Below are 19,300 nucleotides of genomic sequence, written 5' to 3' on the forward strand. Positions count from 1 at the left end.
TCCTGCCTTTAGTTGATTGGGGAGATTCATTCGAAAAGTCACCATGCAATAAACTGACTTGGCGATTTGGTTGCTGAAATTGTTGAAAGTGGGTTGTAGTTTATGTTGTGCAGCAGAAAAAGCATGTTGTAGCTAAGGTTGTTTGTATATGAAAATTTTTGCTAGTAATAAAATTAATTGTTTTGCTTTCATAAAATTAATTGTGGCTAAGGTTGTCTCTGGCTTTTGATTGCTTTGATATCACTTCCATGTACATGTTTCACCTGCATAGGATTGTATGCATATGTTGCTAAATGAGTTCACAAACTATAATTGCTTGTTCTGAGAGACCAAGTACATCTAGTATTGTTGTCATAAACTATTCATCTCACTTGTTCGTTTGCTTTGTTTATGTGGAGATGGGCTTTTACCTTTTTCTTTTTCTTTTCTTTTTCTGTTTTCATAATTGGATTCTTGAAATTGATGAAATATGCATTTACAAAAGGAATTTGTTCCTTTTACCTCCTACTTTGGTATTGACATTGGATGCTTGGAAGTTTGGAGAAACCATAACCATAGTCACTTGCACAACTACCAAACATCAAAAAATGAAAATGAGAAACAGAATGTGGTCTAAAATCACATTTGGAGTCAATCTCATGTGATTCAAAATCACCTAGTGGAATCTGTGATTTGAAATTACAGGTGATTCCAAATCACATGAACATGAGATGCAGCCAAACATGCTATGAGTATGCAACCGTGCACAAAAAAGAATTTCTATACATTTGGTTAGGTGATTCGGTTTAAGGCATTCAAGTTGAACAATATAAAGTTTTGACCCTGGCCATAGTTAACAGAAAACTATCCTCGGTGGACAGGAAGAATACTCGTAGAATTTTTACTTTCTGGTCTGATACCTCTTGATTTTTAACATAACATCCAAACCAAAGTTTCTCCTTGTTATTAAAAAAAAAGGCAAAGATCTTGACAACCACTTGCTGCCACACATAATGAAAGTTCTTTCCCTTCAAAATGCATCAATCTCTTCTTGTGAGGTGGATCTCAGATATGAAACAATATGCGGCTGTAGCATTTGAGCAGATAGAGGGATCTCAAGCTTGTTCCTCCCTTCATCTGGATGGAAACTTTTTGTTTTTTTGTTGGTAAAACTTTGGTCTCTCCTACCCATCAATAGCGACACCAAGTTTCAACTTGCAGCAAAAGAATGTTTCCATGGCTTTTGAACTCGTGACATCCCATCAACTTGATGACTTTCACAAATGGCCCTTACCTTGATGAACGTACTATGTATAACAATCATAATATTTTAGGAAGGATCGGGTTGGATAGGTTGCACAAGTTTAGTGTGCGGCTGCACTTGATCACCCTCCATCAAAGCGTGTGTTGATGCACCTAATCCACTAAAAGGCGTACTCTGACAATCAAACAAAAATTGTAGCATTTTTAGTTTTACCACCCAAAAAAAAACTACGATTATAAAAAGGTTGCAACAAAAACTATGGTAACTAACCCGACTCCAGAGTATGCGTGTTCCTACCTCCCCTGCTGCCTCTTGAAAGAAGAACCATAACCATCATCTCGAGCACCACTCTCATAGCCAGAATCATCATCCTCCCATTCATTATCGCGTAGATATCGACTTTCTGATCTCTGTTTCTTCTTCCACCACCCGCTTGAAGACTAAATGTTGTTGATGACAATCTTGTGATGATATAAACCAATTTGAAAATCATATTTGAGGAAAAAACCAATTTGATATCTATATTCAGGTCAAAAATCCATATTCAGGGCAAAATCCAATTAGATATCCATATTCAGGGCAAAAATCCAATTTGAGATTCATATTCGGGTTAAAAATCCAAATAGAGATCTATATTCGAGGCAAAAATACATATGCAAGGCAAATATCCAATTCAAGATCCATATTTGAGGCAAAAATACATATTTTGGCCAAAAATTCAACTCGAGATCCATATTCGGGGCAAAAATCCAATTTAAGATCCTTATTTGGAGCAAAAATCCATATTTAAGGCAAAAAATCCAATTCCAAATCCATATTCAGGGCAAAAATCCAATTTAAGATCCTTATTTGGAGCAAAAATCCATATTTAAGGAAAAAAATCCAATTCCAAATCCATATTCAGGGCAAAAATCCAATTTAAGATCCTTATTTGGAGCAAAAATCCATATTTAAGGCAAAAAATCCAATTCCAAATCCATATTCAGGGCAAAAAACCCAATTCCAAATCCATATTCAGGGCAAAAAATCATGATTTTAGATATAATTTCGTAATTGGATCTATATCTGAGCAAAAAAACATAATAAACTTGTTAAAACATGTAAAATGGTGGACGAATCGGGTCATACGATCCAAAACAAAGTAATTCGACCCATTATCCATTATTGTCTAAGTTGTCCGCACATTGTCATCAAACAACGAACATTTGAAACATAGCATTTGAGTACGGTCCAAACAAACGTTGGACTTAGAACAGTTGTTACGAAACAAACATAACTTGTTCTGTTATTTTTGTTCATTTCGTTCAACCCTCCAATCAAACACACCCTCACCAGACCTAGACATGGGACACCTGGAACATGACTTCTCATGCATTCAGCTAGTGTTTCAGGCATTCCCTTGGAGCATTAGTATTTGGGACACTGAAAAAAAAAATTAAAGTAAAACACTTGAAACAAAAACTCGATTTGTTCAATACATCTTTGCATCTGACCAGCAGTGTCCAGTCAAACCTGTTCTACACAGTCCACACTCAAACCCCCCTTTATATAGAATCTAGTCAAAAAAAAGCAAAGAATTGGATTACGGTCAGAGTTGGTGGCTTTGGCCTTTGACTCAACTATAGCCTTCAAAATTCATCTTTAAAAATAATGATGATGGTAATTGATAATGACAATGGAAAATGGTGCTGACGATATGCTTTGCTCAAACATGTTCCATGTCTACTCTGCCCGAGAATGGAGGCGGGGATAGACTTACTTTTGCTCGCCTCGCCTCATTCGGTTAAGGAAATTATTATTATACCTTTATATATATTATAAAATCTTTTATATATATATATATATATATATATATATATATATATATATATATATATATATATATATATATAACCCTAACATAAAAACCCTTTCTTAAATCTCTCCTTTCCTTTCCTTTCCTTTCTCTTTTTCTAACGAGTCGCGCAAGCTCTCATTTCTCTCCTCTTATTCTTCTAATGATAGAAGATGATAGCGGCAGAAGGACAAGGACAGGAAAACTAAGCCCCACCTCACCCCGTTTGAAGCGGGGATAGAGCCCATGCAGGGATGAAGACAGGAATGAAGAGCAGAATTTTGAAATGGAGTGGGGGGGGGTGGAGACCTTGTCCCCGGCCGAAAGAAAAAACTTTTTTAATCTGTATATTCATTTTCAGACGCTGACAACTCTTTTTGAAACTTAGAGGCAGCACCCAAAGAAAAAACTTTTTTAATCTAAATAGTCATTTTCAGACACTAGCAGCTCTTTTTGAAACTTGCAAGTCTGGTGATGCTAGGAAGCTTCTAAAGTTGTATTTGCTTTATTCCAATCTCACCTCCAACTTTTTTTTTATATTTTTTATGGGCCCTTAAACATTAAACACGTGACACAATCTGGAGGCCCTAACTTGACTTTCCTACTTTTCCTTGATTCAAATTATTAGGAGTAACATTTGATTATGGGCGTCAACGGGTCGGGTTTGATTTGGATCTAGGTGGTATCAAACTTGGACCTAGTTTTCAGGTATGGTATCGGGTCCGGACTCATGTCTAATCGGGTCCACTATAAGAAAAATCATACCCAGACCCAATAAGAACTACATGAATCAGACCTGGTAAAACCGTATTTTTGTATCATTTTTACATTAAAAAATTGCAGGTCTTAATCGGAACTTGGGTCGGGTTTGGGTCTGGTATAAAATTTCACAAACTATACCTGGGTCCATGTATTAATCGGGCCTTCGGGTCCGAACTCAGGTCTTAATCAAGTCTTATTATTTATCACTATACTCGGACCCTATAGGGTTTGGTTCGGGTCCGTTTCGGGTAAACCAGGCCGGGTGACACCCCATGTGCCATTACTTACAAATGCATCTTTTTTATTTATTTTTTGTTTTTTTGTTGTTTTCTTGAAAGTAATCTAACAGATGTGATCTACATGTTTCACTTAGTGTGAATCGGCACTTGAATCGCTCGACGATGAGACTTCAAAATTCAACAACATACAATGTGATATACTTTTTTGGGTCATAAAATCATATTTTTTCTTTGAGAAAACATGATCCATAAGCAGGTTCCCAATGTTTTGAGCATTTTGAATCCATCCATGAGATTGGATTGGATCGAAACAACTTCTGCATAAGAGATCCAGAGGCATTTTGTACTTAATGGCACCATTACCAAATGCTCAAGTTTTTTTTTTTTTGAATAATCCAAGGAAAAAAAATACCTTCCAGTTATTAATACCATCAACTCCGTTTTTTTTATAATTTGGTTGAATTAGAAACCCAACTTATGAGCTATTTACAAGAACACCTACATTTTCAAATTTCTATGCGTTTCGAATGGCAATTATCGTTCTCAGGCAAATCTCGTGATACTTTGAAATCTTTTATTTTTACCGAAATAAAAATCAAAATATTTATACAATGTTTTATTTTTATTAGAAAATCTCAAAAAATATCAAAATATTTATATAAATAAGTAATATGCAATAAGAAACATAAAATATAAATGCTCACATATGCTAGAGGAGGTCGTGATGTTGACATGAACCTCAAGCACCAATGCACACCCCTAACTTTCGAACTTGTGACGTTCTGTCAACTTGGTTGAACCAAACATGTCCACATTCGGAATTGGAATTTGGTTCGGATTAGAGAGATACCTGACACAGACCCAACCCGTTGACAGCACTAATGTACCACAAAGGTGCATTTTCCTACTTGAAATGCGGGTCTGGCTACTAACCATTACAAGTTGATGGTTCGTGTAAGGGCCATGATCTAGGGCTGGCAATGCATCGGATCTGGATCAAATCCCCATTCAGATATAAGGCGAACTAGGACAATGAATCATTGGTTATCGCACCAGGATCTTCTGGACTTCATTTCCATTTGTGGAAACAAACCTAACAAAATGGGTCTGATCTTTGCTCTGGATCAGATCTGGATACATACGGGTCTCACATGCTTGGCCATGCTATCACCTGTATCCGGCTAGGATCCATTTTTGTAGGGTCCAAAATTCTCCTTTTTTTGGACATGGTCTGGCACATTATCGATGACAATACTCCACCGTCAACAACGCAGACTGTAATAAACACCCACCCAGGATCCACAAAGGGATTAGACCCAGGTGGGATCCAACCCACTTAAGTTTATGCGGGTTGAATCCAACTGAGGTACGAGTACGACCCTAAATCTATGCCACGTGGCACATCACGGCCTTTTTTATATTCTAATAGTTTTTATATTGTTATTAAATTCGTTTGGATATTTATAACAATTAAAAATATTTTTATATATTAAAAATAAAAAAACATGTATCCGCGTGTCGTACTACTATAAAAATCACGTTTTAATGTTCCCCAAATTCGGGTCGTACTGTATCCATGTGACACTGATCTTGACCTAACCTAGTTTCCTTTTCATGGAAAACGTGGGGACTTACTTCAAGGATGAAGGTAAAATTAAAACCCATGCCAAGAATCTGGATTTGAATACATCTCTTGCTACCAACTCGAACATCCATCCCACTGTAAAATGAATCTGGATTGACATATAGTCCAATCCATATCCATATACTTGACATCCAACGCTCCAGATCCATCACTTTTTCGGATGACGTCATCACTCTCCCCAAAGGCCCCAGGCAAGCGTCACCACGTAAAGAAAAACGTTGACCAAAAGGCTGGACCGTTCTGCTGGTTTTAAAAAAATGCGATTAATAGAAAGACCGACCCATAAATCAAGCCTATGTTGCCGATGGAAATCATCTTGACGGAAAGATGCAAGAATTTTCAAAAAGCCAACGTGGCAGCTAATTGTTTATGGACTTATTTTGTAAACGAGAAATAATTCAAGTAGTCTTTTTCTGACCGGGACGGCCTTTTTCTCGAGTATCTTTATGTTACGCAGAAAACACCTAAAAATCAAGTTCTTACAAGGAGAGGCAACCGAGGTTTAAAATCGGTACTTTTATATGGGAATATTCAATTTGGCAGCAGATAAATTGCAACACTTTTTTTACAAACTCGCATTCTTACTTTCCATCCCAATTTCCGTTTTGAAAAAAATAGGGAGCGAAGTATATGATTGTATGGAGATATTGCGAAAAGATCTGGTGCAATATGATTGCACAAATATTTTTGCATTAAGCACCTGATCACCCTCCATCTTGGGGACATGGTGTCACTTGTGGGGCCCAAGGCCTGATGGAGGGCGATGAGATACTTAATGCACAAATTTGGTGCCATGTAATTGTACCTGATCCTGATCGGTGTTTGTCTTTTTCATCGCCTTCCATTTTTCAACAGCGCCTGCGCAGGAAAAGGGAGGGAAGGAAAGATAAAGAGGAATTGAGGAAACACTCCACGTCTTCTTCTTCTTCTTCTCACTTTCTTTCTCTTCTCGAAAGGGAGAGAGACGGAGAAAATTAATTATTCTTCTTCACATTTAATCCCCCAAAAAATGGTGAATATCTCTGCGGATTCGATCCGGAAATTCGAGGCCCTCATCGATGAAGGTGAATTTCTTCACTCTACTCTTTCTATGTTTTCTTATTTTTTCGGAAATTTTTGCGGAAGTTTCGGTTTTTAGCTCCCTTTGCTTCTTCTTAACTGAACCTTAACACTCAATTTTGCTTCTTGCTTGCCTCTGGAATCCCGAATGCTCAACTTCTCGCTCTTTTGGAACACGTGCAGTCGACGAGCCGCTGAATAAGACGTTTGCGGTAAGTGATCACGTTAGAATTTGCTTGTTTTTGGGTTTTTTGGGCGGGGTTTTGTGGTAGATTGCTTAGATCTCGTGGTTTCAGTGCGAATTTCAGTTTTTAATGTTGAGATTGGCGGAATTTGCTTTCTACCGATCGTATCATGCTCGTTCTTGTGTGTAATTCGACGGTTCGTGTTCTTGGCCGTCTTTTCTTTTTTATCCCTTTTTCGTGATCGTTTTGGTGCGCAATTTTTTAAAGTTTTTTTATTTCCTTTTCAAGTTCAGGTTTCATGCTCTTTGTAGCTTATTTTCCTTCAGGATACTCGCTTTTTATTTTTGTTTTCTTTTCTTACTTTTCAGTTTATACGTTTGGTTGCATCTCATGTGATTTGGAATCACATTGAGATTTAGAAAGTGAATCTCATTTGAACAACTATCAAACATAAATATTTTTTTTTGGCATAGAGCAAGTCTCATAAAAAATGATTTGCGACTGAACCCAAAAGTGAGATTTCTAGTGAGGCCTGGTGAGATTTGAAATCTCTTTAGATTTTTAAAGTGAATCTCTTTTGAGCAATATTTTCACTTTTCAAAAACACAACCAATAATCATTTTCTGTTTTCTTCAAAAAAAAGAAAAATGGCCACTTGTGAGTGTTGAAATTCTTCTAGTTGACATCAAATTTTGATTTTTTCTCTTTCTTGCGTTGCATTTTTCAATTTCAAGTGATCTTTTTTTTTTTTAAATAATTAGAACATAACGTCTTTTCGCTCTATCTTGTTCTAAGTGTAATTGCTTTGATGCAAATACGGCTGGACAATGGGCAGTTCGAGGACCGTTTAGTGGACGGGCTTGAACAGGCTGTTGATCGGCCAGGCCTGGTCATGCCTGCCTCCATTGACTAACCGGGTCAGGCCTAGGACCGGTTCAGGTCAAGCCCAGGTCTAATACAAAGCACATGGCCCAACCATTAGACCATGGGCCTAACTCGGATTGGGTCGGGCCAGGTTGCAAATCATCTTATATTCACAATAACATTTCTCATTGGTTTCCTTGAATTCATGGGTTCATTGTTTGGAGAAATGCATATACTTCTGTTGGTTTCCTTGAATCCATATACTTGACATCCAACGATTTTTGGAGAGGCATGTTTGGAAGATAGAGAATGATAGGAAAAATGCAAGTAGAAAAGAAAAAATGACAACTTTTTTAATCATTCCAAACAAGAGAAATTTTTTGAAAGGAAAACTTTTTAAAAAGGTGTGATTTTTGATAGGAAAAAATTTCTCTACCTTGGGGGTGGAAGAATTTTTTCTATCAGAAATTCTTTTTTTATTAGGGCAACCATTCACTCACAACACATCTCATCCCATGGGCTGCCACAAGAAGAGCTTCCTCCTTCATCTTCTTACTACCCACCACCACCTCCAGGTCTCTCTCTCACACATTTTCTATTCCATTTTTCTCATGCTACACAAACAAGTGAAAGCTTTTCATTTAGAAAAGTTGTCATATCAAAGCTTCTCATAGGCAAAATTTTCTTTTCCTCTGATAATTTTTCTTGCTTCCAAACGTACCCTTAACAAAAAATTTAAAAATTGCAAAAGAATAGATGGGATACAAGATGGATCTATTTTTTGAATCATATATATAGTGAGAGAGAGAGAGTAACCCATGACGTCGACGTTACGTCGGATGAGTGCACGCCGCTGATTGCGCACACTCGTTCTGAGTAAAACAGCCTTTAGTCTTTTTTCCGCCCATGGAATTAGCAGCGGTCAATGACCACCATTACATGTAGGGCTGAACAACGGGCCAGACGGCCTGCGGGTGGCCCGTGGCGTGGCCCGAACCTGTCGAGACTCGCGACTGCCTGGTTTTCAAAAGAAGGCTCGACCTGACAAAATATTTGGTCGGGTTGAGCCGGCCGACAAGCTAACGGGCTACCTAATGACACTCTTAAAGAGCTGCCAGCATGCCTAAGTCATTACTTTATTTGTTAATGAATGACAAAAATGCCACTGAAAAGACAAAATATGACATTGTTAAAACTCTTGAATAAAGTCTATTTCTTTGAATTCAAACGACCCATTGGAAGTGTTTTAAAAAGCAGAACTTAATAGCTAGAAATTGAGCTATTATATGAATTATATGACCTCTAGAAAAATGGTTAATTCTTGCACATTAATATTGAAAAATTGAGCTTTAAATTATAAAGTCTTTGAGAAATTTTTTGTATTTATAGTATATGATTTACAGTTTTTATTTTATTTAAATATGTTTAATTTTGTTTGTAATGAAACTATAAATCATATATTTATTATTTATTTAATTCATTAAGCAAAAAAACATGACTTGTCAGAGTCGTCGAGTTGCATGTGGCTAATCTGAGACTGAGTTCTGAGAATGCAACCAGGTTTGTGGCTGTTCTTTCTTTTAGCCTATGTTGTTAATTAGTTAATTTGAAAAAAGAGTTAGACCTTCAGTGAGCTTTGATTTGGCATAGACTGCATCGTTCTCTTGTTTCTTTGGTTTTGAATCATGAAGATTTGATGAACCTGGTGCTTTTTATCTTTATTTTTTTCTTTTTCCTCATATTGGGCAATGCTCTTAGGACTACCGGAGTTGAGTTACTTCTTGTATCATCTCAACTGACTCTCATCTTGAGTTTCACAATTTGCACAACATTGTTCAAACCAGAGTTATCGGAAGCTTCTTTGATAGGTGAGAAGCGAGCTTCTCAGAAACTTTCTTCGAAAGTGCGATACTTCTCACTTCCAAAACTTGATGGAGTCTTGATTCTCCCATGCTTCTCCTATGGTCTCCACATGCTTCATCTATGCTTCTTATATGTTCTCTCACACCTTTTCATGTTCTTTATGTGCTTCCCCTTATGCTTCCCACTCACTTCTCATGTGCTTTCTCTAAATTGGGCACCATCATTTTTAGATTTTGACAAAAAATTAATTCTTGGCACTAAAATCATGAAAATTAAGAATAGTCATTTTTTTTTTAGTTTTTATTTGTGTTCCATTTCATTGCCATTTCAATTCCCATTTAATTCTCATAATGCTTCCTTTTTATTCCTTGTTTTCTGCTTTCTATAAATTTTAAAATGCGTCACTTCTCTCTTATGCTTCCTATATTGTTTTCTGCTTCCGCTTATGCTTCCTGTATCATTTCCTGCTTCCGCTTCCTAGTCTGCCAACCTTGGTTCAGACAAAGTCCATGATTAAACTTATGGTTTCTTTCAAACATTGAGTTGCAACCCGTCACATGCTTCCATTGTCAAGTCTGCACAAGTTTACATTATCTTGCATGCGTAGTTTGACTTAAAACCATAGCATTTTTTAAGTCCCTTTGACTCCTGTTTGTCTTTTTCTCTTCAAGAAAGGGTGTATCTAGGATACCAAGCTTTGTGACACCCTATTAGGTTTCTCACTTTCTGGCTACATACTGTGTCCTGATTATTAATCTATCCTTGAAGTGCAAAGGGTGTGTGCCACCTTCTTAATCACTGGAATGGAAAAAACATATAAGTTCCAGGGACCATTAAATCAAATCGCCTCGTGTGTAACAAAAGACTTGCGTGTTGGACCATATGATTGTGTCGGGATTTGCCTAGCTTCTAGGTTCACCTTAGTTTACGATGATTTTGATATGCTTATGTTGATTCTTATTGCACACTCCTTTGACGGTTTTTGCAATTCATCAAAAGATTAGAACTTTAAAGGTTATTTGACTATCTGTTGATTTCTTCCATGGTTTCAAGAGTTTGTTTTCACGTTCAACCCTCTGTTTCTGCTGCTTTAGTATGGTTTTGTACCCCTGTTATTTGGTGAAGCACTGTAGTAGTTTTCTTTTGCATTGGCAAAGTTTATATCATTAATGACATTAATTTATCTGTTAGACAAGTTGTTTTGATGGGACATCTCCTACATGACAAACTCACACATTCAATTTTCTTTCAGAATATGCATCAGGGGTATCCAGCAGAGACATTAGTTCGGTTTCTGAAGGCTAGAGATGGGAATGTCTTGCAAGCAAACAAAATGGTTAGCTTGCATTTCATGCTTCTTAGATAAGTTAATGGGGCCTGTTGCTTTTGCTTTTCAAAGAAAAGTCATTACTGTTTTTTTTTTTTGGTTAAAAAAGGAATATATTGGCTGCTTTTGTTGTGAATAAGCTTTTAAAGGTTTTCCCTGTCTTGGTCTCTATGTTCTCTTGCAGTTGGTGGATTGTTTAAATTGGAGAATACAAAATGACATCGACAACATATTAACAGTAAGTTCTACGAAGCATTAATTCTTTGTCAAACATTTGTTTACATGGTACCTTATTTTTATTTTAATTTTGCTTGCTGCACACTCATGTATGCTATATTGCTATGTAATCCTTTTTTTTGTTTCTTACTTTTTAATATTATTACTTCATCCTGAAACAGAAACCCATAGTTCCAAGAGAACTATACAGAGCAGTTCGGGATTCACAGCTCATAGGATTGTCAGGATACTCAAAAGAGGTTGGTACTTGACCTTTTCTCTTTATAAGTTCTAGATTATTATCAGCTGGTTTTTGGCATTTCGTCGTCAGATATTCTTCTGCTAGTGAGATGGCTATCTAGCAGCACCTTTCCTACTGTAACTATGCATCGCATAATGATCTATGCTGTCTAGTGCTACCAAATAGCAATTTTTCAGCTAAATTACATGGAATAGATTTACTCTAAAATGAGCAACATTAACAGTTAAAACTCCAGATGCATTGCCAATTTGCCATTCATTGAAACCTCTTTTGGAAAAGCTGTTTACATGTTAAACATAATGACTTGGATGACCATTTATTAAGGACCCTTTAGGAGAAGCTATTTGTAATGCCCCCAAAATCCTGGACTTGTAACTTTTTAGAAAAATTTTAAAAGCCTTGTAATCGATCATTTATCAGAGTTTTAAATAGCAATTCAGTGAAAAATGGTGTTTTTGAAATAACAAGTCAACGAACCTTGGGCGCATAACTTGCGAAACATTTCCTTTACACAACTGATTTGAAACTTCGTACATTCAAAACCAAATAGAGTAAAAATGTAGTTTTAGTAATTTAGATTTTATATAAAAGAAGAACACGGATTTGAAACTCCGTACATTCAAAACCAAATACAGTAAAAATGCAGTTTTAGTAATTTAGAGTTTATACAAAAAAAAGAATTTTCAAGAAAACCCTTATGCAAAATTACAGAAATATCCTCAGGAGCGAAACGTCAGGGAAAGAGTCTCATCTTAATACCATCACGTCATCGTGCCATTGCTTGTTCTACCGACTTAATCATCACCTGTACCCATAAGACGGGTCAGTTTCATGAAAAATTGGTAGGTGCACAAATATAATAATTTATGACAAATCTAACACATGCTTTATTTCATGCAAGATATGCAATTCAGAATATACAGAAATGAGCATACTAATCTTGATTCTGTATCGTTCTCATATTATTAAATGTCTCCGAAGAGTGAGCAAAATGAGCATAAAGGGCATAATGAGCAAAATATGTTTGCCAGGAAGATTTAAAACCAAACTAACCTATAGGTTCCTTTCGCAGTGTGCAATGGTAACTTTGTTTCGATATTAGTTGTCCTGGGGGTATGCACAGACGCGAAACGTAGAAACAATTGAGACTAATCCGAGGGTTTATTATGTCATGTATTTTCGATACCCCGGGTAGCTAGTTGAGTCTGCTCCTAAGGGCATGTTCGGTGACCGAGAGAGGATTCTTCAAAGACCACTCGTTCAAGAGATGCCTCCAACTTCTGCATAAGTCCATAAGATCTATATAACGACCTCAACTCGTACCCATTAAAAAGTGATAATTTTTTTTTAAATAATTGCAGAAACATTTTCAGAGACCCCGGGGCCTTTACAGTTATAACACATCCACAACCATAAGGAATCTTATACCTACCATCCAAACCAAAATACCAACTTTATTAATTAAATTCATGGAGTCCAAAAGCATGTGCAAGAAAATATAAATAAAGCAAAACATAAAGTCACGTTGTCCCAAGAAAAGAATCTGTCAAGTAGTCGTGCAACTCTCGTAACTCCTCGCAATAGCAGCTCACCTCACTGGGTCTCTAGGTTTGTAAAAACACCAAAGTAGGGTGTCAGAATTAAAAATCTTGCGTACAAGTCCCTCTAATGAATCAAATAAGTAAAAAGAATACAAATAAGAATCATGCAACATTTTAGAGGGATACAATTATGACAAATTCATAATCCATATAATAATTCAAGCAATAAGGAATAATCCCTAAACAATAAAGAACATCTACTAAGCAATAAGAATATTTGCTAAACAATAGAGAACATTTAACAAGCAATAGAGAACATTTGCTAAACAATAAAGAACATCTAATAAGCAATAGGGAGCATCAATTAAGCAATAAAAACATTTATCATGCATTAGGGAACACATATCATGCAATCACCAATACATCACAAGTAAGTGAACAAGTAAATATGCATGATCTAATGCATAATAGGGATATACATGATTTTAGTGCACATGTATGAATAAATTATTATCTTTTATTAGAGTTTTCTTTTATATGTATGTCCCTATTAAATACATACAAACTTTAGTTTCTCTTTTTATTACTGCTACTCGCGGATGCTTAAAATTAGGTAAACAATTCTCGAGGTCAAGTTAGGTTCTCAGTTATAGCTTAACACACAATTTGTATTTTATTACTGGGTTCCACACTCAGCTCTCGGCCGATATCAGGAATCAACACCATCCATCGGAACATTAGAAATCAATATCTAATGCCGGGACACTATGAAAATCAACAATCATAATGCTGCTTTCATGGTATACATTACCCCTAGGCAAAGTGACGAAATCTCCCTAAAACCATGTTTGGGAGGTGAACCTCAATATCTGGTTCAGAGGCACAACAACGCACACGGAATTTTAGTATCCTTGCGGTTCCTCAAAACCGTAAAATCCAGGATTCCCATACTAAATAAGGGACATCGAGAAAACGTAGATTACACTGTTTTTTTCTTTTATCTTGTTATTAATTCAACTTCTTTAATTTACAATTTAGCATGCAAAATTAATAGCACAGGTTCTCAAATCAACATGTGAAGCTCATCACGGGACCACAGCCCGTGGCAACATAGAACAATGCAACTAGAACAATAATATCAATTGTGATTTTTGCCATGCATAAACCATTAAACAAGGAGCGACACATGCTCAAGACTCTCACGGCCTACGATGATCCACTTTGATCATCGATACATCCAAAGCAAAAATCATAAGGAACATGTTACTCATGCATTTATTTCTCATGCCTTTCGATGCACATGCAATATAAGTAAACTGAGGATGTGCAAGAATGACGATACCCATATGCGTATGTTCATATGATCATATCAAATGCATGATTTCATTCATGAATCATTTAGAACTAACACATGTGAACACTCATGCAATATTTAACAGGCAAAAACACATAATGCTTTCAGGATACACATGCACATGGAAGTAGCTCTACATAAAGACATTGATCAAGCATAAGGTATCCATTCTAAGCATGCGAAAGTCCCACTCTTAACATGCGAACATGCCATATTTATCACACTAAGCAAATCTGAAAACTTTGCACATCATACTGAATTTCTGTCCAAGGTCATACAGGCATAAGTAGTATACATGAATTGAAAATTTTGACCATATATCAGGTCAGAACATTTTTTTGGCATAACCTGGACATGAGATGGAAGTCTAATGCAAGAATACTATCAAATCATTTCAACAACAATTATTAAATTTCTGTTTTCTAAAAAAAAATCTGCAGGTATATGGCCCAGCCCCAGCCGAACCTGATTTGGCTGGGCCTGACAGGCCTTGTTTCAGCCCAACAGAAATAGATTTTATTTTATAGATTTTTTTTTTGTTCAACTGTTATTCTGTGTTTTTTTTTGTAGCAATGACCTGCCCAGCAGGCCTGGCAGACTTGGCCAGCCGGGCTCGGTCCTACTGGGCCTGGCAGGACCCGACAGAACTCGGTTCGGCTAGGCTGCCAGACTGCCCAGCTGCAACAACATGTGATAAGAAAAGATTTTTTTTTTTTAAATAAAACACCTACTCAGCCAATCGGCTGGGCCAGGTGGAGTCTGTCAACACCTGGCAAGTGCTGCCAGACCTGCCCTTGCCCAGCTGACTGGCTGGGCCTGGTAGAGACTGGTCTTGCCCAACCGAGCACAACTCGGCTAGGCTGCCAGTCAGTCCAGTGATAAAAAAATATATAATAAGTGTGCTGAAAAACAAAATTAGCATTCACATGTGCCAAAAAAAATACAAATCTATATGGCCCGTATGCATGCTTATTATGATTCATCCCTGTATGCATATATGTACACCGAATCAGAGTCATGCATTATAAGCTTTCGTTGAGGTGTGCATACTTGTGCATATGCATACGCATACTGAAAAAGGTGCAGGATCCGACCCGATCCATGTCACCGTCCATGTATGTAAAGATGTATTTAGTTATCGGGTCTGGATATATATACCAGACCCGACCCATAGTGTAATATAAGCTTAAATACATGTTTAGGTCACGATTTCTTTAACTGAAATCGTGACAGCCGAAGTCGATCTCTCCCTTTTCTCTCCCTCTCTCTTTCTCTTCTCTTTCTCAATACAGGAACACAAGGAAAATTTACATGGTATCAGAGCAAAGATCCAACTAAGGGTTGAAGTGGATTCCGAAGGTGCGGAAAATCAAGGTTTGAGGTTTTGCCTCCTTTTTCTTCATTTCCTTCAGTTTTTTTTTCTCTACCGCGATTCCAATCTCCACTTCTCGTTTTCCCTTTCTGTTTTCCCACCTTTTTCACGCAGTGAATCCCTAATATCACGTGGATTTCATTTCCACGATCTCTTCCTTTAGTGGATTCACATCTCACGTGAATCCCTAATCAGTTCACGTAGGATTCACGTGAATCCCTAATCAGTTCACATCTCACGTGAATCTTGATTTTTTTTTCTACCACGATTTCAATCTCCACCTCTCGTTTTCCCTTTCTGTTTTCCCATTTTTTTCACGCAGTGAATCCCACGTGAATCCCTAATCTCACGTGGATTTCATTTCTACGATTTCTTCATTTAGTGGATTCACATCTCACGTGAATCCCTAATCTGTTCACGCAGGATTCAAAAAAAAAAATTTTTTTTGCTGTCCAGCCTGCTGTGGTACAGAAAATCTGTTCATTCCTTTGCTCTCATTTGTTTTTTTTTTCGTATCATTTTTGTTCTGACTGTTACAAGTGGGATTCACATTGAAAACTCAGTGCTTTCTTCTGACAGTTTCTGGTCGGTCTATCTTTGAGTTACTCAGCCGAAAAAAAAAAAAAAAAAAGCCATCAGCAAACACCTCTGACTGCAGACTGAGCACTCTGTGAATACTCAAAAAAGGGGGTTCCCTTTCTTGTTAAAACTCATTTTCATGGATCTTCATTCCTCTTCATCCAATCTTTCCTCAAGTTTTCTCACTCAACTCGTTTCTGAAAAGTTAACTACCTCAAACTTCTTGATTTGGAAGAGACAAATTATTCCTTTTATAAGGAGTCAAGCTCTCTTAGGTCACCTTGATGGAACCACTCTCGTCTCACTCGAATTTGTTACGAGAGAAGAAAAAGACGACAAAGGAGTAAGTTCAATTGTGTATGTCAAGAATGTTGAGTACTTCAACTGGGAAAGGAAAGATCAATCAGTGGTTGCATACATCACTTCCACCTTGTCCCAAGAGGTCCTTGTTGCCATCCCCGACAACTGTACTGCTTTGCAACTTTGAGAAAAATTGGTTCAAACATATTCACAAGTTTCGCAGGCGAGAATGGTTTTTCTCAAGAGGGAATTCCAGATGTTGAGAAAAGATTTCATGACCATCATGGAATATCTGAACAAGATGAAGACTATCACAGATCAACTTGCAGTTATAGGATGTGCGGTGAATGACAGCGATATGGTACAACAGACTCTGAGTGGATTGGGATCCGACTACAACATGATCGTCACTTCCCTATTATGTCTCCCTGCTCTTCCTACCTTTGATGAGTTGCGAGCAAAATTAATTCAGTATGAGATGACTCTGAAAGGGTTCTCTGAGGAATCTCACGTTCACACAAATTCTCAAGAAGTTTTTGCCACAGGGGTGTCTTATGGTAGAGGATGCGGACGAGGAGGACAAGGGCGAAGTGGACACGGAGGGCGTGGTTTGCTTCCCACTCCAAATATGTTAGCTCATGCGCAGGGGTCAAGATCCATTCCTACCTGCTTCCTTTGTAATAAAAAGGGGCATATCAAGGCGAATTGTTGGCATAATCTAGAGAATAAAGGAAAGGGTCTATAGACAGAAAACAAAAGGAAGTTCTCAAGCAGTGGAGAGATTAAAGATTTGTTGATATCTGCCTTGTCAGAGTTGAAATTGAAGCAGAGCGATGAAGGCACCTGGTTTGTCGACTCAGGGGCAGCGACTCATGTAACAGGTGATGCAGGTAAGATTTCTAATCCCATTCCTTATTTTGGAAAAAGTAAGATTGTCACTGGAGATGGATCCCACCATCCTGTTTCTCATGTTGGAAAAACTGTCATTCCCATGTCACATTCCACTCTTACTCTTTCTGACGTTCTTCATGCTCCTGACATTAAGAAAAATATTGTCTCTGTTTCCAAACTTATTGATGATAATAATGCTTCAGTTGAATTCACTCCCTTCTCTGTGCAGGTCAAGGACCTTCGCACGAGGGAAACATTCGCTGAAGGAAAGAGACGAGGCAATATGTATGTCTTTGAAGAAGCTCCTTGTCATGTTGTCCGCCCTGTCCACCTGAATTCAGAGCCTTCATTAGAGTCGTGTTCATCCTCTTCTGCTAATGTTTTTAGTATTTCTGAATGTAATAAGCCATTCTTATGGCATAGTCGATTAGGACATTGTGGGGGTCATTTCATTGAGAAACTTGTATCTAATAATCTCATTCCAAAAGAAAGTCTAAATAGGGATGAGAACAGTCACAAATGTTCCAGTTGTCTTTCCTCCAAGAGTCATGTATTGCCTTTTCATTCCATTAATAAGAGAGCTTCAAAACCTTTTGAGATAATTTGTTTTGATGTATGGGGACCAGCCCCAGTTGCCTCTGGATCTGGGAGCAAATACTATCTAATCTTTGTTGATAGTTGTACTCTATACACTTGGATATATTTCATAAAAAATAAGTCGGAAGTCTTCTCTTTGTTTCAAAATTTTCTTTCCCTTGTCAAAAATCAAATTTCTGAGTCCATTCAATTTTTCCAATGTGATGGAGGTGGGGAATTCTCATCCCGTGATTTTATCTCTTTTCTTCAAAGTAATGGAATAGGAAGAAGGGTGTCCTGTCCTCACACCCCTCAACAAAATGGAATTGCTGAACGAAAATACAGGCATATCGTTGAAAGTGCCATGAGTATGCTTCATGACAGCAATCTTCCCATCAACTTATGGACAGAAGCCTTCCATTCTGCCGTGCATGTGATAAACAGACTGCCTATGGTTATTCTGGAAAATAAGTCTCCTTATCACTGTCTTTTTGGAACTTATCCTAGTTATTATGATCTGCGTGTTTTTTGATGTGTTTGCTATGTGCATATCGATCAGTCTCTGAGAAACAAGTTTCAAGACAAAGCCCAAAAGTGCAGATTTGTGGGATATGCAGATGACTACAAAGGGTATAGGTGTTATGATCCCACCAACAAACGTATCAGAACCTCAAGAAATGTTGTCTTTGATGAACAAAATTTTGATCACGGAGCTAACACAACGAGTATGCCAACTGAAATTTACCATCTTTGGCTAAGCTCAGAACTTTTTGCTGGCTCCAATGAAACATGTTCCTCAGATTGCGTGCAACAAGAAGAAGAGATTTTTTAGAACACTGGGACGTCGGGGTCACAGAATGCAGAGGAAGTACCGGGCAGATACAAAGGCATTGTCTATTCCAGACAGAGACCGACAACATCAAGCCATTTAGATCAGGTCTCAGCCGCCAATCCTACTCCTTCTCATACCCTCGCAGTTAGAAAATCAAACCGCATACGGCATCCTATTGACAGGTGGGTTAGTTATAACAACTTCTCCTTGGATTTTCAATTGTTTTTAACTGCCATCAATAAGGATGAAGAGCCCATCATGTATTATCAGGCAACAACTTCTATGAAATGGGTAGAAGCCATGAATGATGAAATGCAAGCCTTGCATGAATGTGGAACATGGGAAGTTGTTCCCAG

The 19,300-nt window shown here is 37.5% G+C and overlaps 1 protein-coding gene across 4 annotated transcripts in view; it reads left to right on the top strand.

Annotated features, from left to right (window-relative positions):
• The first annotated feature begins 6,561 nt into the window (after positions 1-6,561).
• Positions 6,562-19,300, top strand: part of LOC149837548 (SEC14 cytosolic factor-like) — a 40,123-nt gene continuing 27,384 nt past the window's right edge. Inside the window, exons 1-5 of one of the 4 annotated variants that reach the window (XM_090006114.1) lie at positions 6,562-6,787; positions 6,966-6,994; positions 10,947-11,030; positions 11,206-11,259; positions 11,420-11,497. In XM_090006114.1, the coding sequence (XP_089862240.1) occupies positions 6,733-6,787; positions 6,966-6,994; positions 10,947-11,030; positions 11,206-11,259; positions 11,420-11,497 (300 nt within the window). In that variant the 5' untranslated portion in view covers positions 6,562-6,732. The remainder of the gene's footprint in view (positions 6,788-6,965; positions 6,995-10,946; positions 11,031-11,205; positions 11,260-11,419; positions 11,498-19,300) is intronic. The other 3 variants (XM_090006111.1, XM_090006112.1, XM_090006113.1) reach the window with 3 other exon arrangements.

The sequence above is a fragment of the Nuphar pumila genome, chromosome 5, assembly GCF_984573655.1.
Source record: "Nuphar pumila chromosome 5, dmNupPumi1.hap1.1, whole genome shotgun sequence".
Classification (NCBI taxonomy): Eukaryota; Viridiplantae; Streptophyta; class Magnoliopsida; order Nymphaeales; family Nymphaeaceae; genus Nuphar; species Nuphar pumila.